This window comes from Athene cunicularia (genome assembly GCF_003259725.1).
Source record: "Athene cunicularia isolate RWA chromosome 8 unlocalized genomic scaffold, athCun1 chr8_part1, whole genome shotgun sequence".
In the NCBI taxonomy this organism is placed as follows: domain Eukaryota; kingdom Metazoa; phylum Chordata; class Aves; order Strigiformes; family Strigidae; genus Athene; species Athene cunicularia.
Window position 1 is genome coordinate 10,706,562 of NW_020799109.1, and position 25,043 is coordinate 10,731,604.

The window sequence follows — 25,043 nt, forward strand, 5'->3', positions numbered from 1 at the left end:
CCGGCCGGGGCTGCACCCCGGCGCAGGTCTCGATGAGCCCGGCCCTTGCAAGCGGGTCACGGAGCCCGGGGCTCCTCCGGCCTTCGCAGGCAGGGCCCCTCCTCAGCACCGCGGCGGGCAGGCGGGCCCTGCCCCTGCGGTCTGATCCAGAGCCGGGGAGGGGGGGGGCGGCGCTCTCGAACGCGGGACACATCCAGCTCTACTGCCAGCCCGTTCTGTGAAGGGCTGGTATTGCATGTGGGGAGGCACCAGCACCCTTGCCCTGGCATCATCTCGCCACCTCCAACCTCAGCCTAGAGAAGGTGAGCAGTCGGGCCGGCTGGGCCCACACAGATGCTCTGCTTTCCCCACAGCACGTGTAGCCCAGCAGACAAGGCAGACATGGCTGCTGCAGCTCTGACAGCAGAGACCTCCGCAAAACTTGCACAGCAGCAGCAAAGCCATTGGTGGAGACCTGGAGGCTCATTTCCCCCTGCATTATTTCAAGATAAAAGTTCACCAGCTTTAACTGTGCTATGTTACTCCATGCAGTAACAAAGCTGGGAACGGTGGGTTTAACAGAGACACGGAACTAATCTGCGTTTCTTGGGAATTCTCTCTGCCCACTTACTTGATTTTGATTAGAGAACTAACACGAAAAAGTTAATTGGGGCCCTCACATTACAGAGGGGGAAAAAGTCTCAGAGTCATACACCAAGTACAGTATTTATTTAAGACATTCAAACATGCAAGTGGAAATACATGCAAGAAAAGCCACTTGGCAGGATGACTGCTGTTAACATTCTACGAAGCACCTTCAAAGTAAAATTGCTTCCCTACTGATTTGCAGTAAGAACCGTATTCAAAGTCATCCGTGTTTGATTAGAATAATAAAAAGGCAACAGGGATTTCATTTCCCTTAGAGGAAAACATCCAGTCTAGTAAAGAATCCTAACTGAGCTGTAATGGCTTTCTCCACTGAGGTAAATTCAGCAAAAATTAGGAAACACTTTACTGAGGAACAGAAGTTCTTTAAATTTTACATAATGATTACAAAAAGCGATAAACGGGTTTGTTCTCATTTGGCTGCGTGCTGTGAGGCCCAGGGCAGGAAATACTTGAGGAAGCATTATGCTTGAAATGAATATAGTTTCACTATAGGCCTACTCTAAATGCTAAAAAAAAAAATTAATTCTTTAATTTTTGAACTATTTGAATACAGATTATTATTGTTCTAATTCTATGTTTGTTATGGCTAGGGGAAAAACAAACAAAAAAAAGTGTTCTCTATTTCACTTGCAGTCAGTTAAGCTTTCTTTATTTGGCAGCAAATGAGAAGTCATGCCTATGACTGTCTCTGAATGGCATCAACAGATCTGAAAGAGTTCCTTTGTTTTAAATCTGAGAGGTCTTTAGAAACTCTGCCTTGCTACTCCATCTGCCCAGAGGCAAATGAGCATTATTTCTATTTTATAGGTAGAAAAAACCAAAATAAAGTGTTAACATTGCTAAGGCCACAGAAGGTATCACCATCAGAGCACTGGTAGGTACTAACCCTCCTGCCCTTTGTACTCAGATGGCCAGATAATTAATAAGAGACTGAAACAAAATAAAACCGTTGTTAGAGATAGGGTTCCAGTTCTGCTCAACGGTTTATCAGCACTCAGTAAATTCCCTGCCAGAGAGTAACAAAGAGACATGGCAAGTGGGAAAACAGAGGCACAGGAAAGGCAAGTGACTTGCCCAGTGTTACCAGTGGGTCAGCAGTAGAACAGGAGACAGGACCAGTTCTCCCAGGTACCAACCCAGGCAGCAGTCAAAAACGTGACATTAAAATGGAAGGGGCCCTCTGACGGGTCACTGCTCTAATTTTGTGACCTTCCAGAACTCAAAACTGGAAATTCTTGGTAAACAGACACTGGTCAAATTTAGGGGAAAAAGCAGGATGTTTTTCTACAAGACTTGCTAAAAAGTTCTTGAGGCTTTTGTGATAGGACAATCAGCACTATTGTCTGAGCTGAAACTTATCCATTGACAAGCAGGGAGGACTGCCCTGAAGGCCTGCTCCAGGGTATGCATTTATTCTTCTCAAATCTACAGGCAAAAAGTTGATGGCTGAGCAGCTGTTTAGTCTTAGAATGCTTTCATGCCATTTTTTTTTCCCTCCCCTTATGGTAATAACTAAAGCTTTCAAAACTTTCTCAAAGGCAGTAAACCCCCAGTATTACCTTTGCTTGATAATGATATGTTTGGAACTTGATTTAGACTCCCCCACTCTTTATCTAACCCCCCAAAGATTTGATGCTTCCAGGAGCAAGCTTGCAGTCATTGTTATAAATCCACAAACTTTGACATGGAAGCTACACTATCTCCAAAAAGGAGGTCAATTAGAAGAGGACATTGTAAGTAAACCTACTCAGGAAGAAAGGTTTTATTTAAACTTTTTTTTTTTTTTTACAAATTGTGACAACAATTATTTTGTGGAAAGACATGCAGGGGAGCATGTTACTCTAAGCCTTATTTTCTAGTAGTTAATAGGGGTCATTGAAGGGGTAATGGGGGTGTCCAGCATCTCTTGCTACTAGTTTTCCATCCACCTGTGAAGTAAACAGACAGACTTGAGTCAAGAAGATAAAAAAATCCATTCTTACAGTTTCAAATCCTGCATGATTTAGATTTCTAAATATTGATACCCCAAACATCTGTGAGGATGTCTTTCAGCTTAAACAAGAGCTGTTCCCTCTACTCACAAGTTCTCTTAGCACTTCTTGAAAGAAAAATTCTAAAATTAATTTAAAAAAAGAGACAGATTTCTGTAGCCTAGAGCAAGGGTCTTTCAAGCTGCTGAGGCTTGAAAAATTAGATTAAGAATAGTTAAAAGCCTTTTGCCTTGTAGCTGTTAAGTGTTTTAACATGCACACTTCAACACGCTTTACTGGAGTCGGAGCTTTTGCCCATGTTTCCATGATAGAGAGTTGCTGGCTGCCAATTTTGCAGATGGGTAAGATGAAACACACTGAATAACTTGTTCAGGGTCATATAATGAAGCATTAGTAGTGTCACTGAACTCCTTCAGAGCACTTTTTGTTTCAGAACATTTCCACAGAAGACCAGCTTCTTCAGCTATAACATGGGAATACTGAAACCCATATTCACAAAATACGAAACAGAAGCTCAGGCTGGCCCAAAAGCAGACGTGGCCATGCAGAAGTCCCAATTCCTACACTGCATCTCTAAGCATTCAGATGCACAAGTTGCACTTCTGGTTGCACCAAATCTATTCTAGTGCCCCTGACTTCCAAGGAACCAAGGTAAAACCTTGTTCCTCATCTGTAACATCTGGGGAAATTTAGGTGCAACACTAACAAAGAGATACACACCTCCCTGGGTGACAGAGCAGCATAATTCAGCTAAAACTCATACTAAGTGACTAATGACTGAATAAAAGTTATGTTAGAGCAATAATTGACTTATGCATATAAATGTGATTTTTATACATATAAATGTGGTGTTAGAGGTCACTCAAAATGTTACAGGGCAGAGGTAATCATAGGGACTTTAAAACCAAGTATCCACTAGCAAGTCCTTCCATTAGCTTTCAGTATAAAACCTGCATTTCAAAGCAACAACCGGAATCCCTAGTAATGAATTGTTTACAGTGACTACTGAAGTGTAAAACTAGTCACTTGGGGGCACTACAGAGCAGAAAAATAAGATGTTAAGGTTTGACTGATGATCGGATTGAAATAAAATAAAGCTGAAATGAAGCTGTCAGCTAAAGGCAAACTGTGAACAAAAGCATCACAGTATCTTTAGGTTTCCTCATATTCTCTTTGAGAGTCAACAACTTCGTGTTCCTAGAATTCATATTCTTCATTTCCCCCCCCCCAAGTTTGTTCCCCCTGCATATTTCACTACACAGCTATTCAGGTAAGCATTCTTCTTTGCAGCGTGCCAAGACAGCAACTGCCAGAAGCAATGTTTCACATAGCTCATTCCAGCCTGCCCCAGAAATTTGAGAGAAGGAGGGGGAGTAAAATCAGCAGTGAACAGACTGCAGGTCAACAGTAGCTAACAATCAAAAATGGACAAATCATCATATGTACAACACCATCACTCCTCCTCTTCTGGCCTGCTACTCATTCAAGTTTCACTTAAGTATATTTCTTGGCCAATGATATGTTTCTAAAAGTTTAGATTTCAAGCTGGTGCAAGGTGATTTCCAACCTCTATCCAGATAACGAACCGTTAAAGTATAAAGCAACTTAAATTGTCTACATGCAATGTAAGAGCCTCTCCTCATGCTTTAAACAAAACACAATGTGGAGGAGTGGCACAACTATAAGAACTTGTAGTTACATATCAATGAAGTAAATCAAGGAAAAACTGTCTCATCAGTTATGATAGGAGCTCTGATATCACTGTCATATCACACTTTGAAACCCAGACACTCTAAGTTAGATTCACAGAGGAGACAGGCATGAAAGGTTAGAGAGGAATTTCAATTCACAGTTGATGAGAATTCTTTCCAGTAAGCCCAGAAGGAATGGGCAGGAGACAAAAGGTTCCACTAGAGATCTCAGCTAGAGTCATGTTTTAATGCTCTCATCTTGCTTCTTCCTGTCTTGTTACCTGACAACACAGCAATATCTTTGAAGCCCAGCTGCATCACATTCACTCTTTTTCTATTTGGATGGGCTAGCACTTTGAACTCTATTTCATCTCAACTTTGTGAATCACTGTGATCTGATCAGGTCTCCCAGGTAACAAAAGCACACGAATTATCCCCGGCTCATCCAAGCCAGGCTATATTCTACTGTATTTTGCAGTTTCATTAACAAAACAACATTGTTTGCAGCATGAGTAGCAAAACACTTGAAACACCTGTCAGCACCAGGTGTGCCTGTCACTACCACACACACAGAGATCACCAGCTAAGCCTGCAGTTTGGTGTACAGACTCCTGATCCATAAACAAAGATAATTTTGGTTGCAGGTATGGGGGTATATATTTACACACACACACACTGAAGCAACTATACAGTTAAAAGCATGGCCTTGAAGCTCTTGTAAAGCCCCAGCATGACAACAGTGAAAGCTGTAACAAATACCTACCCTTGATACAAGATAGTCATTCACCACACATTCCCTACTTCTGTAACTCAACTGATACGCTCTCAAGCAATCAAAAAAACCTCAATGATAAAGCCTGGAGAAAACCTTTCCCCAAGTAATTCCTATAGCCAGTAGCCACTGACTACTGAAGAGTAATTTATAGGCAAACTGCTGGAGAGGCAAAGGTAGGCTTGACAGCTTCCAAGTTTGCAGAGACCTACTGTATCTATGCAGTGTACTGTATGAAACAGAAGGGATAAACCACTTCAGACTCATTGCAGCATAGTTGCCATATGTTAGTTGGTGACACACCACAGAATGGCAACAGCTCTCTCCTGTATAGTCAGAAGCAGGACAGTAAGAAATGAGGAATACTATAAAGCCAGGAGACAACAAGGCATTGATTTTTTTTTTTTTTTTTTTTTTTTTCCTTTAATATAAGCAAAGAAAGGCCAAGAGGACTTCAGCATTTTGAAGGGACTCATTTCTCTAAGAACAGACTGGCAAATGATAGCACATGAGGTAAGGTTTCATGTGACAGAGTAAACTACTGATACTAAAAGATGCTGTGGATAATGGATTTGGGAAGAAAAATACAACAGCCTAAGCCAAACTCCTTACACTGGAGGAAGGTCATTACAACAGGTGCTCAAAGGGGGACACACCATCCAGTGGAGGGGAGTAGATAAATTCCCTCATGTGACTTCCATGAAGGATGTGGAGAACTAACACCACCATGAGTCTTCACTGTTCTTAGAGGTTTATGGCATAAAGTAGACAGGGACAGATGGAACAAGGAGTACTTCTGGAGGAACGGCATGGACCTTAGCCTGCTTGTACATAAGAACAAATCAGCAGGAGTTTGCTGAGATTTGAAGTAAGATGGGATTTTGGCTTCAAGGCCTACAGACAGCAATGAGAACTCTAAGAGTGCCATCACTGGCCAAAACAGAGGAGAGAAGTTTTCAAAAAGCTACCTATTTTGTACCCAGCTTTCAAAAAATTCATCTTAGATACCCTAAAAAGATGTAGTGTTCTTACAAGTAAGTACTTCTGATGGGGACAGTAAAAGAAAGAAAACTGCAAAATGCCCAAGGTGTGGCAACAGGCACATAATGAAAACTAATAGAAACAGGAGAAATTTACCGTAACCATTGGCACAATGTAGCGCCAGTTTTTATTCAGGCTTCCAATGTGGCTCATCTCCTCTTCTGTGAGGCTGAAATCAAACACCTGAGAACAAAAGCAAGAGGCTTTATTCAAGAATCACAGGTTTTCCATATTTAATTGATATTGAGTTGTGCCTTTTGGTTTTGTTTCCTTTCTAAGTCACAACCATCCCCTTGTGCTGTGAATTTCTCCAGAGATCTATAAGCAATAGACCTGTCTTAAAAGGCAAAAAGGTTCCACTTCTCAATAATCCAGGACAGAATGGAACAGAAGCAGTGATCTGAAACACTGCTGATTATTTCAGTGTTTAATTTCAGATGACAGTGTAATAACACAGTTGTAACCACAGTAAACACACACAAGACTGGAATAATTTATTAAGCTGTAGTTACATATTCCTTTTGACATTTCAAAATGAAAACCTATGTGCTATATTAGAGTTGCAAGGTCCTAATATTAAAACCCAAGTAAATTAAATGTAATGCAACCTGTAATATTTCAAAACACCTTCAGAAGCTGCAACTTTGCTAAGTCTGAGCCTCAAACAGAGGGATTTATATGCAACTCTGATCAACGGAATTTATGTATCTGTAAAAATCTTGGCTGCAGACAGCATTACCTTGTCTTCTGTTTATAAATATGAAGTTGCAATTAAGCTCATTGTATAACAAACACCTAAGCAAAGGCTTAAAGCCTGAGGTGTTCATACACTTGCCAACTCTAAGCTTACACTAATACTGCATAGAACTCATCCACAAAGATAAAAAGCAATGTGACTGTTCCTCCAAGTACCTGCTTCCTATTCAGTGAAACACTGTTCCTACGTAGATCTAAACCTCAAGTAACTGCAGTTTACCAAGTTTCTTGACATTTCTAGCAGCATACTACATGGCAGAACTCAGTTTCACAGAAGTAAGTTACAGAAACAAGTCTTAGCTTAAAACACATAACCAGCCCATCTGTATGACTAAGGGTTGAAAAAAAAGATCACCAGGGTGATTCAGACACTTCCCTCCAAATTACTGGAAGTCAGAGTTTTCAAACAATTTCTAAAGTGAGCTGTCTCTACTTCAGAGCAGAAATGAATCACACTAATCCTATTCCTTCAGCATCATTACAAGACAGTTTTCTGCAAAAATAGTCACCAGCCCTCACTTGCAGGGTAGAACAACTGCTATGCATAAATAAGAACCACTGAACATCATTAGGGGACTCCCTTGTTCAAGAAATTTGTATTTCAGATAAATTTCAGTAAATATATTTAACTTTTACAAAGTACATTCTTTACTCTTTGATAACAAGACTGTGCACATGCACACTCACACTCTTAGTTGCTTAAAACATATCATTTGTTTCCTAAAAATCTTTACCCTCCCTTCTAAGCATGTGCATACATTGATGAATAAGTACAAACCAAGTGCCTCAGCTTGTTGTTCTGCAAGTAGTAGGACAGTGTATTACTCACAGGAAAGGCCACTGCTGAAACTCCCTTCCTCCATTTACACTCACCTGGAGATTCTGCTGAATGCGAGCGGGAGTGACACTCTTGGGAATGACAACCACTTTGCGCTGCACTTGCCATCTGTTAAGAGGAGGAGGAGGAGAGAGATTTTCTGTATGTGCAGCCCAAGAACCGCAATATTTATTTTGGTTGAATAATATTCTGTGGCATCAGAGATGCTACTTACACTTCTATGTGAAATAAAAATACTCAGAAGAGGGCTGACTGTATTGTGTTAGAACCCAGCATGTCTAAGCTCAAGCAAAACAGTAGCCGCTGGACTAATCAATGAGAGGAAGATGTTCATGCCTTTGAACAAGCAAGCAAGTTTCAGGTGCTTTAAGTTAGAAACCCAAAAAACAGTCACGGAAAAAAAATGTACTTGAGCATTTTATGCAAGTTCTAACATGACAACCACCAAGAAAGTAGAAGAAAACCCAAATCCCTCAGGTGCCTGTCTAGTGGTTTGAGTATGAAGTCTTGAACATATTCAGCTGGCAGGGTAATTTGCTGCTGCCCAAGACTGTACTAGTGATAACTGATAGATACAGAGCCAGACAAAAAAACAACTGAGGACAGAAATCCAGTTTTACTTTACAAGGTGCTGATCATATTCCGGATATCACTCAATCATCTTGTTTCCCCGTATCCAGCAGCTGGCTTTTGCTATTTAAAAACAAAACAGCAAACGGTTCTTCAGTGTGAAGAAGGAAGGTCCCTTCCTCAGCCCCTCTTCCTGGGAGCCCACCTGAATGAGTAGCAAGAGGTCAAGGGTTCAAGCAACTGACCCTGTGCAAATTCAGTAGGCAGCACTCAAACGTGGTGCACTGCTGCCTTAATTGTCCTACTGCTGTTCCCTGGAGGAAAAGGTAGTGAAGTGTCCCAGGCATGGATACAGGCCCTGAATAGACCACTCAGATCTAGTCCATCCACCTGCCCTAAGGCAGGATCAACTCTACCAACTCTGTAAGACAAGCAACAAATGGGCTTTGCTTTTGGCACTCTGATTTTAACACTCCCCACTGATGGGGAGATACACATCTACTTTAAGTAGATTACTTCTAGATTGCATGTTTTGCTTTAAGGCCAGGTCCCAAATGCCACCCTCTCTCACAATTGTTTTGTACCTGAGAATGATCTGTGCAGGTGACTTGCTGTATTTTTCTGCCAGTTTTTTGATCCCAGGTTCTTCTAGAAGCACAGGCTCATCCGGGTGTTTCCAGGTGCGATCTGGAGAACCAAGGGGACTGTAGGCAGTGACAACCAGTCCTTGTTTCTGGCAGTGAGCTATCAGCTCGTTCTGAGCTAGGTAAGGATGGCATTCTACCTATGAAAATGACCCACAGTGAGTGGCTAAAGAACAGATACCAACACAAAACGCTAAACACACAGGAAGTCAAAAGCACAGTAGAATCAAACACATCACAGGTCATTACAGATTCTGGAAAACCTTATGAGGTTAAGGTTTAAGTTAAAGAGAATGAAAAAATGTCTGGTAGGCTAAGCTAAGTTTACAGGAAAAGGAGAACAGATTGCCCAAGTGTCAAGTGCTGGGTTTTCTCCATGTACCAAACAAATCATCCAACAAGCAAGGAAGCTCTCTATAGAAGGGATTCAAATCACTCTCTCACAGTCTTTCTTTCTTATAGACTATAATGATCCTCACAGGGAAGACGAACTCTTCCACAGAGATGTTTAATTAAGCAGGCATAAGAGGCCACAGAAGACTGATAGAGGCCTCCTCCCCAACACATTACTTTGCCTGGAAAGACTGCCTTTTCATGCCTACTCCAGCAGAGCCAGCTGTATTCTTCCCCGTACAACAGAAGCTGCACCTCTTGTGCTAAACACTTAGCATTCATTTGTAAATTCTTCACTCCTATGGACACTTAGTAAAGGTATTCATCCTCTTCTTTATTCATCTTACCTGGAGCACAGCTGGTTTGACAGTAGCCACACTAAGCACATCATCGATCTGACGCCTGTTGAAATTTGACAGCCCAATGGCTTTTACAAGACCTTTTTCTACTAGCTTCTCCATAGCCTTCCAGGTATCCTTGTAATCAGTGTAATCATAACGCATCGTGTTATCCGGATTCTTTGGGAAGAGATTGTCCCCTCGCCTAGAGCAAACAAAGTATGAGTACATATACCACATTATTCATATTATGTGAGTTTTCGATAAAAGAAACTTTCCTCAAAGTATTTTCAAACGCTTATATGTAGTTTGGAGGGCAGAGTACAAACTGAGCAAATTTGTCTGTTGAATTCCATTATGCTGACTTAACCATAAGAAATTATTTCACATACAGTCTTTCCTAAATAAACTCATTATACAGTACTTTAAACTACTCACCTATATGGTAGTGACTACACAGAACCAATAAGCCACCGTATACACAGCAGCAGCTCTTTGCACACTTTGATCCCAGCAAAACTGCTGATTCAGAGCAGCAACTCAGAAGGCAACTTCAGTTTTTCAATTTGTATTTGAGGGGGGACTAAAACTCTTCATGGTCTGTTTGGAGCTGCTACCAAAGGGATCTTGGTTTAAGAGCTATCTAGGAGAGACTGCATTCAAAGTCTGCTGGTTTTCCCACTCCCTCTGGATTCCGTAGCAGTGTCAGCACTCAATACAAGTGCAGATTCTCACAGAGGTCTTGTACATGTTTGTCCTGGTTAAACCTGACAGTGTTGACTGTAGGTCAGGTGTGTTTCCAGTTAGTAATACCAACACATTTAAAAAGTAAAATTAAAAACAAAATCAATGAAATACACACAGAGAACCTGGTTATGCCAGGTGACGCCACCATAGCCAAAGGGCTATGACTACTCTCTGAGCTGTACGTGCTTGAAGGGGTGTCAGCAATCCCTCTGGAAGAGTGCTGCTTCAAAACCACTGCAGGACTCCACTCGCTCAGATCTCGGAGACTGCAGCTCTAGCTAAGCAGTAAATGGTGCAAGAAATGGCAGTAGCTGGGGACAAGGGGAGATGGTTCGTATTCAAGTCCTTGATGGATCTGGAACCAAAAACAAGTCTGAAAACCTTATGAGCTCCCAACTCAACAAAGCAGCCTCATATGTCAAGAGCAAATATATTAAGTGAGAGGTTAATTTTCAAGACCTAAAGACACATGTCCACTTTAATTTCTAAGTAACACTCTTCTGCTTAGCTTCCCAATACAGGAGGTATTATAGTTAACCATGCATTAAAAGTTGAAGTAGAGCTAACACAAAACTGTAGAGTGAACAGTTCCCCAGGAGAAAATATAAAACTGCTTTACTGGAACATCAGTTTTGTCAAGTTTCCACATCAAGCCCATTTAAATATTAGTAATATCTAAATATACATCATTATTTGTGGTATGTGTTAACATCAAAGCAATGTTTAATGGGTTTTTTCTCAATCAACTGGAAAACAAACCTGTTTCACAACAGGGGGAATTTTTAACAGTTCTTTCTCTAAACCAGCTCTAGTTGAAAACACTTCCTCATTCTGTTATGCTGAGGAATGTATTTATACTTTAAGTGTCTTTCCTCTTACCATTAGTGTTGTATGTACATAAAACTCAGTTTGTATGACTAGAAGGGGGAAAAAATGTTCTTAAATTTGCAAAACAGAAATAAACCCCTTAAGCTGAGAGGGTTTCCCCTGTTGAGTGAAGTCTCCATGCAAACACCTATTCAGATTTATTCCCCCCACTGCTTTTTTACTAAATGTAGGGGCAAAGGAGTGGAACTGCTTCCACATCTACAAGAAAATGAAGTAAGGAATTCTGCTTCTGATGGGGTTGTAGGGTAAGTGCATTTAGCATTTAACTGGAGAACTTCCTCATCTCATATTTACTCAGGTCATAGAATTAAAGTGTCAGAAGAAGTGAATTTTACTTTCTTCCTCATACAGACACCACCATGATACTGCATGTGCTTGGCCACTCCAGTAGAGTTAATAACTATTAGTGAAAAGTGCTGTTATCTTTACAAAGCACTTAATTCCCATCTTACAGATAATTAAAACTAAGGCACAAAGCAGTGACAGGATTTCTTCATGGTTACCATGAAAGTCAACAGCAGACCTGAGAACAGCTGTCACACTTCCCCAATGCCTAGACAAAGACACTAGACTGTTTTAAACTTCTAATATATTTTAAACTCGACACAGATTTTACCTCACAGCAAGCCAAATAATCAGCTAGTGTAAGATGGCATGCTTCAGTATAGAAACCCATCCCGTAAAGCTTTACTACTTTTTCCCAGTTAAACTACTTTCAGTTACCTAACTCTGCTACCCATGCCAAACTGTCAGAAGTTTAGTGATCCTAATTTCATTACCTAGTTGTTCCTACTATTGCAAAATTTAAGTAATTGCGTAAAGATTTTAAATGAAGACTTAACACACATTTCCAGCCTCATCATTCCTAAATAATGAGAACATTTGTCCCTTTTCCATTTACAATACTGCTACACAAAACCAGAAATCTTGTCTCCTCTACAGTATGTTTACAGACATACTACAAATCTAACAGTAAACAAATTCTCACCCAACTGAAATTCAAGAAGAATGAAATTTGAACAATTGTTTCTGTGAATGGACCAAATACAAGTAAGTGTACAGGTTATGGGTAGAAAAGAGTGTCTATACGACAGTTTATAGCTCTATACTATTATCCACACTGGAAAAACATCTTCCAGGCAGTATACACAGGAAGAAGTTCACAGCCCAGAAAGAAGCTCCTCAGGACATAACACCAGCCACTTATGTAAAATTGGGGTTTCTGCTTTCTGTGCCCTTTCCAGGTAAAACTTACTCAAAGGCATGAGGCCAGTGCATGAGGTACAGGTCCAGGTAATCCAGTTTCAAATCTCCAAGTGTCTTCCTTAGCGCTGGCTCTACATCTTCTGGGTGGTGCTTGGTATTCCAGAGCTTTGATGTTACAAACAGGTCCTCCCTTTTAATAACCTTTAAGAAAGGGAGGAGAGTGTAATTTACTGGAAGAAGTTCAGAAAGGGAATTGTAACAGTTCCCCAACTAGCTTTGAAACTAATAGAACAATTAAAAGTTCTTAAAAAAAAAAAAAAAAAAAAAAATGGTAACACATGGAACCCGCAAGTTAAACCTTTCAAAAATATACTGGATGGAGAAGAGCAAGAGAAATAAACACATTGGCAAGTCCTAAAGCATACCAAATACTTAGCAATTTCTTAAAAGTTTTCAAAAACAAAACAATCCCCCCCACACACCCCCACACTCTTCAAACTTTTCAATTCAAGTGTTAAACCCACTACCAAGGGTGATGTGACCTAAAGAAAGATTACCCAGTTTATTCATATGTAAATTTTGTGATTTCTATTTAACAATTCACATAATCTAGGCACAACCCAGTAATTTATACTCATCACACCTTATAAACAAAGAACGCTTCTCATGGAAAGAGTGTGGGAAAATAAACAAAGTTTTCCCAAACCTCCACACTTGAGCTTCTAGGTTCTGTGAGGGACATGCTAAGAACTGAGCACCCTGTATCCTGTATTGGAATGGTAAGACGCAGAAATGAAACAAATGGAAAGCTGGTTAACTAAAAAGTATAAAACACAAGAGGGAGATCATGTTTGGCAGGCTGAAGCACAGAACACCATCAGACGGGACTTCATACTGACTTATGTAAGAGCAAGTTTCACTCACATCTATACTTTGTAGAAGCTGGAATGATTAATTAGTTTCTCTCCTCCAACCATTCAGTTATTTGTGTGCTTCACATATGACTGTTGTATTCAAAGAGAAAGACTTTTTAAAAAATTCTATTTTTGAGTTAGCTAGCTAATGGGAACTGAAAAATAGAGTCCTATGCTTCCCTATTATTAATTAGCATATCTAGTAGGAAGGAATCCTTGGGGCAAACTGAAAACAGTTCTCTCAAGCTAATCACATAACAAAGAGACTGCCCTAAAGCCAAGGCAAGAGCAGCAGAAAAGCAGGAACATAAGGATTTCAGGAGCTCCAAGGCTGTACAGGCAATCCTTTTGGCCCCTCAGGCCAACAAGGGCAAGGGAATGAATTTAATATTCCACCTCAGGTCATTCACAGCAATGCCTGTCAAATTACTTGATATCTAGGCTATGGGCTCTCACTGCAGGCCCTAGAGTCCCAGTTACCAAACCTACACAGGTTTGGGTTTTTTGGGGAAAAAAAAGGTACTTATTTACTCACTCATATTTGATCTATAACCAAAAAACCTACAGTCACCGAATGCTACCCACCACTGCATGCTACTCTAAACCAGCAAAGTAGAGTAACTTCATAAAAATCACAGCAAATATTTTCCATTTTAACAAGAGATTCTGGGAATATCCAATTTTTTGAGCAACCAAACTGGGATAGTTTGCAGGGGGGAGCAGAACAGGGAAACGTAAAAAAAACCATTTTCTGTAGTTTCCATGCAATATTCCTGATAATCTTTTCTCGACCAGACAGCCAGGACTGTAGAGGAGGGAAAGCTCTCTTCCATGCCTGCTCCTGATTAATAATGAACAGCTGGGATAGACCAGAAGGAAAAGCCACAGATGTTAACTTTACAGTCTGCTTTCAGGTCACAGTTGTAGGTTTTGATACAACATACAGTCAGCATGGTAATTCTTGTGTTTTTACCTTGTTGGACCCAAGGCATTCCTGGAAAGCCTCACCGATCTCCGTTTCATTGCTGTAAGCTGCTGCGCAATCGATGTGGTGATACCCCACACGTAGGGCATATTTCACTGCTGCTTTCACCTGTAACCAGAAACAGATTATCCAAAGGAATTGGTGAAAAGGGACACATGGCTGGAAGAAACAAAAAGTTAAGGACCTTAGTGAGGAACACCCCCAAAACACAGGTCTACATAAGGTCATGAGATTCAAACAGAGTAGGTCCTCTGTGGCACAGCCTTTAGGAGGAAAGATAATTACTAGCAGATGCTCCAAGAGTAACAAGAAAACAGACCATGCACACAGGCCAAGCATGCAGAAACTCATCAAGATAGAATAGGGATTAATTCTTAACTAGAGTTGTCCCACTTCAATATAAAACGAGCTTTAAGAAGCAGTTTTCAAATAAATCATGGCTTAGGAAGACAAACTTTCTGGAACCAGCAGACCAATCAATCAGTGTCAGTCAAGCCTGGAAGATACCTTCTCTCTCCCGGTAAAGGAAAAAACCTGGTTTCTAATTCCAGAATTGCCAGAGTTTGGATTTGGTTCAGCTGCTAACACTTAATTTCTAAGATATTGGTATTCTATGGCATATTTTCCCTTTGTGTCTTATTCTCACCGATTGTACAAAAATCAAAGTCACTATACTGCTGAATATGAACCCATGGCCTGTTAGGGATCTCCTGATGGTGCTTGCAACTTTGCATTTTGCCTTCCACATGACTGACAACGAAGGTGTTGCCAACAGCAACATGTCAGCAACGTTGCAAGAACAAAGAATTACTAGATTTCAGTGTCATCATCATCTCCTGTCAGGTTGACAAGCATCAAGTAAAATCTATTTCATTTAACTTCCGGTGGGCAATAAGCACATGTTCTCTTTTACATCTATCTATCTGAAGTGCTACAGTAAGAGTATATCATATCTGTTCAGGGATTTCTATACATTGCTCTTCACTGACTTGTCTCTGGAGACTGTGGGAGATTGTAAATTACTCTGTGTATCAGGCTTGATGCAATAGGGCCCTAATGTATTTATAGAGATGATGTCCTCTTTTGTCAAGAGATTAGAAAAAAATGTCCACAAATACTACAGAGAGATTGATTTCTTTCAACTTAATCAAACTACCAGCATTTTCTATTTTAAAGCTGACAAAATTACTAATACCAGTTAAAGACGTATACAGCCCTGCTTGTAGATGCTACAGAAAGAGAAGGGGGAATCAAATGTGAAAAAGATCTTTCTTCTACTGGTGGATTTAATTTGGTTTTCTCAAGAACCACAGTAAAGGCAGACACGGGAAATTCTGACTGTGTTCTTTGGCATTTTAAAAGGAAAACTGGAATGTAGACCAGTTTCCCTTAGCTAGAATGACAAAGCACTTCTATTACAGCAGTGAAGTAAGCTCTTTCTTTCTCTAGCAGGATGGTATTTACAGTCCTTGTTTCACTTTGATAAAGACAGTCCTCACAAGGACACCACAAAGTCAATGTCATGGCAATTCTGAAAACACTTGAGACATATTAAAGGCTTTTAAGACTCAATATCCATCCTCCAAAAAGGTAAGAGTTATGGAGCTGAGGCAGAAAGGAAAGGAAAAACAGCAGTATTCTTTGTTAAGAATTAATCCCACATTTCCTCCATCAGGACAGTAATTTTTTTAAAATCCAAACATGCACAAAATTTGCCATAAAATCAAAGTAGGCACCTCTCAGAAAAATAAGGATAAGGCACTCCAAACATGTCTTTTCAAAGCAATAAACAGGAGGCCATATTTCTGTATCAGCATGTTTTGATAAATTTCTAGCACTGAAAAACTGGGACTAGTCATTTAAGTTTTGGATTTGGTCGAAATCCATATTTGTGTAAACTACTCTCAGTCTACTAAGGCATTCCAATGTGAACAGAGTTCCTGTTCCACACGAAAGGCAATCAATCAAGAGAAAATGTGCAAAAAAAGCATGGAAGGGGGAAACTAAAAACAGATAGATGTAAATTTCAGATGAATACTTCCTTTTTAACAGCAAGTTTTGTATTTCTGAGATTATGTTTAGACAGGAACATGCATTTCCTGAGGGGCAGAAAAAAAAACAAAAAACAAAAACAAAAAAACAGAAGCAGTTGGGAGATTCACATGCCTCTGGGTATTTGGTGTTGTAAAGTAACAACAGCCACAGGATCCTTCAAACTGTCTGTATATTCTTTAGTTTAGCTTGTCAATACCACTATGGAAGGAGCAATTACTAAATTACTACAGGCTTGGGGAGGAGTGGCTGGAGAGCTGCCAGTCAGAGAGGGACCTGGAGGTGTTGATTGACAGCCGGCTGGACAGGAGCCAGCAGTGTGCCCAGGGGGCCAAGAAGGCCAATGGCATCCTGGCTTGTGTCAGCACTAGCGTGGCCAGCAGGGCACAGGGAAGGGATCTGACCCCTGTACTTGGCACTGGTGAGGCTGCACCTCGATTCCTGGGTTCAGTTTTGGGCCCCTCACTACAAAAAGGACATTGAGTGACTCGAGCGTGTCCAGAGAAGGGCAACAGAGCTGGTGCAGGGTCTGGAGCACAGGTCGTACAAGGAGCGGCTGAGGGAACTGGGGGGGTTTAGTCTGGAGAAGAGGAAGCTGAGGGGAGACCTCATCGCCCTCTACAGCTCCCTGAAAGGAGGGTGCAGAGAGCTGGGGATGAGTCTCTTTAACCAAGGAACAAGTGACAGGACAAGAGGGAATGGCCTCAAGCTGCGCCAGGGGAGGTTTAGACTGGATATCGGGCAGCATTTCTTTCCAGAACAGGTTGTTGGGCATTGGAACGGGCTGCCCAGGGAGGTGGTGGAGTTCCCATTCTGGAGGGGTTTAAGAGTCTGGCTGACATAGCTCTCAGGGATATGGTGTAGTTAAGAACAGTCAGTATTAGGATAATGGTTGGACTGGATGATCTTCAAGGTCTTTTCTAACCTAGATGATTCTGTGATTCCGTAAATTAATTTTACATTAGGCAAGTTGAGTCACACAGCTTAAGTGTGACTCACCAACCTAGCATCATATAACCACAGAAAGTAGGTGGGAAAGGATCTTGAGACATCATCTAGTCTATCCTCATGCCCCACAGCATGACCAACTAAGTCTAAATCATTCCTATACACATTTGTCAAAACCCTTCTTCTAAGTGACAGGCAGTCTATTCCAATGCTTCGCTATCTTTATGTTCAAAGCCTTTTAAACATCTAACCAAGATGGCCCTGATGCCACATCCTATTCCTCACAGACATGAAATGCATAGCTTCACCTTGGTGAGGGCTTCTTGTGCATTTGGAAAGTGCCAGCATGTCTTCTTTCAAACCTCTCTCAACCACATAACTGTAGGTGCTTCCATCTTTCATCACAACTCACCTTTCCCAAACCTTGGGATGGTCACTGTTGATGCTGTCCTGTCAGCTGGTTCATGCTTTCTACAAGTGGTTTGCCCCAAAACAGATACAATATTGAAGCTGAAGCCTTATTCTCCACCACTGTATAGCAAAGCCCTTGGAACTACAGTCCCATTTATATATCCAGCAAGGGACATGGCCTTCCCACCCACCCTCTTTTGTTTTTGAAGATGGAGGAACATAACATTGCTAACTATCAGGGGCAGACTGAGAAACAGAATCTGCAAGTCCCAATACATTATAATATCCATTACTAGATTTTCAGTTCAATTTGCCCATCACAAGGTGAAAAACTAACAAGCCATCTTTATACTTCCAAGCAACACAGAGTTCAAATGACTAGGGAGCCTCTTCTGCACAGCCCCAAGCCATTACGAAGAAGCTTTCACTCAATAATACTTGGAAAGAAAAGGCTCTGACAGCCTCCCTCGCTTCCTGCAAAGTTGTCACATTTCAGCAGTCCAAGTACATCTGCTGACGAGGAATAGGAAAAAAACAGATCATCTGTCCACACAATATTCAGATGCAATATGACCAGAAGTATTGCTGTATCACAGTTTGTACATACTGTACTAAAATTTGCTGAAAAGGAACTCAGACCACCACATAAGTAATGTCCACTTATGAGAGCTGATCTCCCTAAAAATCAAGGGTTTTGCCTCCTACCCTTCACACGTTGAGTTCTGAAGTGTATATATTCCCTTAATATATACCAGCAGCAGTGAATTTTTATGCACGTAACCAGGACACTCTATATTATTTAACAAACTTTCAAGAACTAAAGTCTCCATAGCTGCAATCCTGTCACAAGACACCCAGTCCGACGGGTTTTCTGAGGTACGCATTTCCCCTTCAGCTTTCTTAAGTTTCACACAGAAATACAACTTCCCTAAACCCTGTGTCTCTCTTCCCCACAGACCCAGCCTCTGCCACAGCTTATTAGACTGTTCATCAGTTGGGGATCAATCCTCCAAGTTGAAAGCCTGGCCCAGCTGAGAGACGAGAACAAAGCATTAAAGGATTACAGATAATCAAGCTCCAATATTAAAAACCAGATGCTAATGATATTTTTGATGCTCCTGTCTGAATGGACTTCTCTTTGAACTCATCCATGCTGCTGGTTCAGAAGCTTCTGTACTGTGTTCCCTTCCATTCAATAGTCTGCCATCTTGTTCCTATGGTAACATAATAAAACAAATATCTCTTCTTGCATTTGATCATGTAAGACAGAAAGCGTCGTATTATTTTATAGGACCTAAATCCTATAAAATACTATAGTCTTCCAACATGGGCTTAGATTCAGTAATTCTCCCCATTCTTACCATCTAGGAGACTAGAGCTGCAACGATGCCTTTGCAGTGGACTGCTAAGATCTGGCTACAAGGTCAAGGCTTGTTTAGGATCAGGAACGGTAACAGTGATACTAAAGAAATTACTCAAGAGAGTAAGGTCAAAACTGAAAAGCAGCTTGGCAAGGAAAATAATTACAATCTGCACAATATTTACCTGAAATAATTTAAAAGCCATTCACTTCCACTCTTGCTTCTAATGCAACCCTTGCAGAGAAGTGCTTTTGATAAATAGCCTCTACTCAGTAAACATCTAGATTAAATGTAATCGATGACAATTCTTCTGCTTCTTTATGTTTTTACCCCTTAGTCTTTAACTCATAATTATTCTCCCTGAACTGCATCATGTCCTTTTAAGGGTAAATCTTTAGACACTGCCAAATTGCTGCTATGCTTCTTTGAACTTTGAAGAGTGATAAACAGGAATTTATTTATTCCATAGGAATAGCAGCATATTCTGTAACGCTGGCCATTTTCACTGCATTTTCTAGATTTTGCCTTCAGTACATTCTAAGAATAAGTCTTTGAAGATAGTAGATATTTTTAAAAAGTGACTCCCAATGACTTCCATGGGACCCCAGAGAAGATAGCTGCATCCCATATAGGGTTCAGCTGTTAGAAGTGCTGCTTACTGTGGCAAAAATCCATCTGAATTAGGTTTAAATTATGCACAAACAGGATCTTTCCCAGTTCTTTTATAAGGCTGCACTTTTCTCAGAACCATAAGTGCACAAAATAAACAATGCATTCATATTATGTTTGTTCAGTTTCAGGCATTTGTTTTAGACAATGCGTATTTAACTGCTTTGAGTGCACAGAAATTAATCCATTAAGTTCCTGCATGTTAATAAACTTAATTCAACTGTCAGTTGATGTTTTAAGTGATAGAGCTGAACATTCATCCTTGTCATCATTTAAGAGATTGACTGAGCTCTCACACCAACTCAGCTTCCACATTAGCACAGCTTCTATTCCCAACAGATCAACTGTCCTGACAGTTGTTTGGACAGGAAGTCCAACAATAAAACGGCTCTGAATAGATTTAATTTTTATAGCTTTTTTTCCCCACCATTTCCTAAAGCTGGCATGAGAGAATAGCACAATGGGTCATCCTGAGAAGGGTTTTAACTTTCGCTCTCAGCCACAAGTAAAATGTCATCCAGTGTACTCAAAAAACCATCACGAAGCTAACACAAGAGTAGCATCATTTACTGCACAGACATACAATGGTACATAAAATCCAAAAGGCATTAAAACAATACCAAGAATTTCACCAAGCAAGAGGACACGCCTGCTGGACATTGCACATACTTGCCGTGAAGAGCAATCTCTGCCCTCCCAGAAACGTATCTTTTTAGCTAAATGAAACAGAAAGGAAAAGCCAGACAAGGGGAAGTATTACAATAGCAGGCACAGCCCATAGCATGCAAACATTCCCACAGACAGTTTGTAGTAACACAGAATTGTTTCCAAGAGTGGTGTTTGCCAATTCATTGCATTTAGAAGCAGGGTGAATGTCTAACGACACGTTAGTCGTCTTAGCCTAAAATCAGGATGACCTAAGCAAGCTCTTTGTTTTTCTGCTAAACATGGGCTGACCGCTGGAACAGGACTTAGGACAAGAACAACTTGAGTTCTTGCCTCCCAAAATAATGCTTTCATTAGTCATCAGCCCAAGCCAGAGGGATGTCTGGTCAAACTGGCAGTCTGAGGATTGACCAATGGAAGAGTCAGGCACCATACCACAGCTACAGCATTTTCTCTGTCTCACCCCACTCATTGGTCTCTTTCTGGATTCACCTCCCAGAGCCCCACTGCCTGAGGCCTGGGTTGACAAGTCTTAAGGAATTTTCTGCTGCTGCTTTTGTGCCTTAAGGCCTTAGTCATGCAAATACATACACACATTCCACTAACTTCAGTCGACCCAAGACTAAAACCATTCAAGCAAGGGATCCAGGCCTCAGATCTGGGATCTTCAAAAAAGGTGCTCAAAACACAAATACTAGTTGAGAGTACAATATTATATTGTTCTCTACTTACTTGGCCACGATCACTTTTCCAAGTTCCCAGTCCTACAAGAGGCATCTTCTGCCCAGTGTGGAGCGCAACGAAGCCACATACTGCAGACATGTTTGCCTAAAGAAGAACAAACCGAGTTTTGCAGTAATTCATTAAGTTGCAACAATTTACCTTTTCCATGCAAAAAATAAATAAAATCATAGAGGTCCTCACGATGCTAGAATAAAGATGAAGCAAGTTCTTCACAGTTTTACCTGCTATAAGGGAGATTAATAGCTACCCTGGAGAGACTAGAAAATGACCCCTTTTTCTTATTATTCTCTTTTTGCTTTACAATGCACAAGTTTAAGATTTCTCAGAGTTGAGAAGTACAAAAGGAAGCATTCTGTAATAGCATACAATTAACAGAGAAGCTCAGGAGAAAACATGCTTTTTTTTAAAAAAAAAAAAAATCAGCAGCAAGCATTGAGGAGGCAGAAGGGAGCAAGGGATGTTTGTCTGTCCTTAGTAATTCTGTAGGACTTCTGCACAAAGTCTTTCTTTTCTACCAATTCACTACCAGCTCGCTCAGGAACCAAGCTCTAATTACCACTGCAGTTGGGGATAAACACATTTTGTCAGAACAAACATTTTGTCAGGATAAAAACATTTTGTCAGCCGGTGCAGGTTAAGGTTTGAAGACCTGATACAGAGTTTTGATTAGAAGTGAATGGTAAAGGCATTTATGAAGGCATAGCCCCAAAAAACAAAGTTTAAAAAATGCTCCAAAGAGGATCACTGCTAGAGAATCAGTCTCATCTTTTTGTGACAGATATGTGCTTTGTCACCCTTGAATCCAAATTTTCACCAACTTCAAGATGAACTACAGCTCATTATGAAGGCCATCTGGCATTGTGAAGAAAACCAGAAATATCTGCAACAAGCATAATTTTTTATGAACTGTTATATCCTGCAACAGACAAATGCTACCAAATGAGAAGACTACTTTTTTTTTAATCACTAAAAAACCCCTCTCTCATGTGAAGTCAGGACTAGCAAACAGGACAAAATGGAGGCACTTCCAAAGGTGGACACTAGGAAATAACACCTCAGCGCCCAGAACACATAAAACCGCTGCATATATAAATTTTTATTTTTCTTTAATCATTCTGACATAGAACTAGAAATAGCTGTGTGCAAAGTGAGCTAAAATGCAGTAGGTCCTTACATATTTATGCGTTTTGAATCTTAAAATAACTTTCTTCCTGCTCATTCAGAAAGGGACACTATCTTTTTAAAGAGCTGAAAGATTCCTTGCTCCCATACTGCCAAAATCTGCATGTAGGCTCTGATGGAAGTTTGAGATGAAGAGCACAACTCTTCCATAAGATGCATTTCAAGTACAAACAGAATGCAATATTCAGCACTGCTATTATAGAAAGTATCACACACCTGATCTAGCACAAGTTCACAGAGGAGTAGCTTTCTTCTGTTACTAAAGGGAGAATGAAAAAAAGATTATGCAAAGTCAGTTGGCACTTTGAGCCTGGGCTTCTGTCTCATGATTAGCACTGCAATATCCAAGTATTTTCCTTGTGAAATTCAACAGAACAAAGGTCCAGCAGGATCCTCCATTACCTGTTGCTGGCTTTATAGCTGCTGCAAACAGCAATCTGCTCAAAGCAGTAAAGCTTTTTATCAAAAAGGAAGGTTTTACAGTGTGTCCCAACATCCTCATTCTACATTTCTTGTCAAACTGTTAAAAAGAAACCACATTCAGGATGAGCTCCAAAGCTGGCTAGCTGATTTCAGCAGAAGCTGAGGAAGTTACTTCCCAAGCTCAGCTGTGTCCAAACTTACTAATGTTATTTGTTTTTAACAAAACCAAGAGTGGAAGCATGCAATGTTGTTTGAATGGCTGACTATGTAGGAGGAATGGATGTTTTCAAAGCAGAGCATTCACACAGCATACCATCATAAAATAGCTTTGCCTACTCCACGTTGTTATAATTTTCCTCAGATAATTAAGTCAGAGATGATGGATGTGTTCACACAGAAAGTTTCTATTTCCAGTTTCTTGCTTAGCTTTTCAAGCTGTATTTTTGTAGATTTACAGCAGAACCAAAGAGCACACTTTTTTTGAGAGACATAACAGTGTAGTTGAAGCAGCCCTGACCTGAAGGCCATTGCACACCAAGGAGCTGGTCATCCATGTAGCAGACAACCCGAGTAGGTCCAGGCTTGTCTTGTGCTGCGCTTCAGGTACAGCACGGCCCTCAGGCCTGTGCTGTGCAACACACAACCCATGGCTGCAGGATAAGATCAGCAGCTAATTGTTACCAAGGTGTCTGCAGGCAGCTCCCACTTGGTACCTGCGATTATGCCACCTACGTGTCCTTGCCTTTACCTAAAAAAGCAGGAAGTTCTCACGCAAGCATCCTTTAAAAGTATAAATGATGAACAGAGTTGTTTTCTTGTAAGAAAATCACTAATAGCTCGAGTGACTGAAACAGGGTAACCCTTTCGATGGGGAGGGTCTGCCCAACATGCTGCACGTGAATCGGAGGCCTGTTCAGTGCTGCGCAACTCGGGGTTCCCCGCACCTGAAGGGATGTGAGATTACCAACACCACCATCTTTCTTTACAGGGTTAGCTCTGACAAGTCCCATTTGAGGTGATACTTCAGAGTCCGAGTCCCCTTCTTATCAGGACTGCAACAGACCAGCACCTCCTGGTTCAAAACAGCCGTTAAAGACAGACTAACGGCTCTGAACTTGCACCGAGAATGTATTAAGTCCAGACGTTAGTGCTTAGGCAACCATCAGTGAACCAAACTGTGGATATACATCTATTTTTTGGGGTAGGGAGTCAGAGGAGAAAGAATGGCAAAGAGTATTCTCTTCTATTCTGAACCTGCATAGCAATTTCATAGTCAGCGACATGCAAGTAGGTGATTTTTATGTGAATTGAGTTGCCTAAGTCAAGGTATCTTCTTACACCACACAACTGAAGACTTAGAGCTTTTTGATTCACACTGTCCTGTAACACAAATATGCCAATCATATGCTTTACACAAGCATGTTACACAATCATCTCAGATGCAGCACTTCAGCCCAGAAGACAAGGTACACATTTAATCAAAAACTAGCATCAGCACATTTTCTATAAACCATCTCACTTCATGTAACACTGTTGTACATTAACATCGCAAAGAGAGCAGAACTACAGCCTCTGGAAGAATGGAAACATGCCAGAATTAGAAACACTGGAAGAAAACACACTAATTAATACTTTCCACTCGGATTCCCCCCCCTAATAAGGGGATGCAAGAGAACCTGAGTGTTTGCTAGCCATCATTATTTAGTTCATTAAAAACCTGGAAGCCTCTTTTTAGAAGGGCAAAGACAAAAATAAACATAGACGCTAGTTCTGGGCAAGTAAGATGTGGTTTTGGCTTAACAATACTCACCTCTCCGACTGCTACATTTGCAAAAAAGAGTAACGCTCAGAGCAATGCAAAGGCACCGCGAGCAGCCGGGGAGGTGTAAACTACAGCTACGTATGAGCCCACAGCTGGGACTCATTTTTAATGCAAAGCAAGAAGCCTCCCACCAGTCAAACGCGCATAAAACCGCACTAAATTACTGCGTATGGATACCAACAGGTCTATATGGGAAACACGGAAGCCGCTACCGCGGAATCGCTGTTGCCCCACAAACGGGCCAAACCCTCCGGAGGCGCCAAGCCCGCCCACCTCCCCCTTATCGGCGCGGCCAGTCCCGCGCAGCCCGCGGCCGCACTCACCCGCACTCACCCGCTCGCCG

General features: G+C 41.0%; 1 protein-coding gene across 1 annotated transcript; it reads right to left on the bottom strand.

Moving 5' to 3' along the window:
• Positions 1–689: 689 nt before the first annotated feature.
• Positions 690–22,774, bottom strand: AKR1A1 (aldo-keto reductase family 1 member A1). The gene is made up of 9 exons (XM_026854093.1): positions 22,672–22,774; positions 21,262–21,357; positions 14,411–14,530; positions 12,573–12,724; positions 9,692–9,887; positions 8,892–9,091; positions 7,773–7,845; positions 6,240–6,326; positions 690–2,576 (listed from the first exon to the last, which is right to left on the bottom strand). Exons 2-9 carry the CDS (start codon positions 21,349–21,351, stop codon positions 2,511–2,513), a joined length of 984 nt encoding a protein of 327 aa, XP_026709894.1. The 5' UTR covers positions 21,352–21,357; positions 22,672–22,774; the 3' UTR covers positions 690–2,510.
• Positions 22,775–25,043: the final 2,269 nt, after the last annotated feature.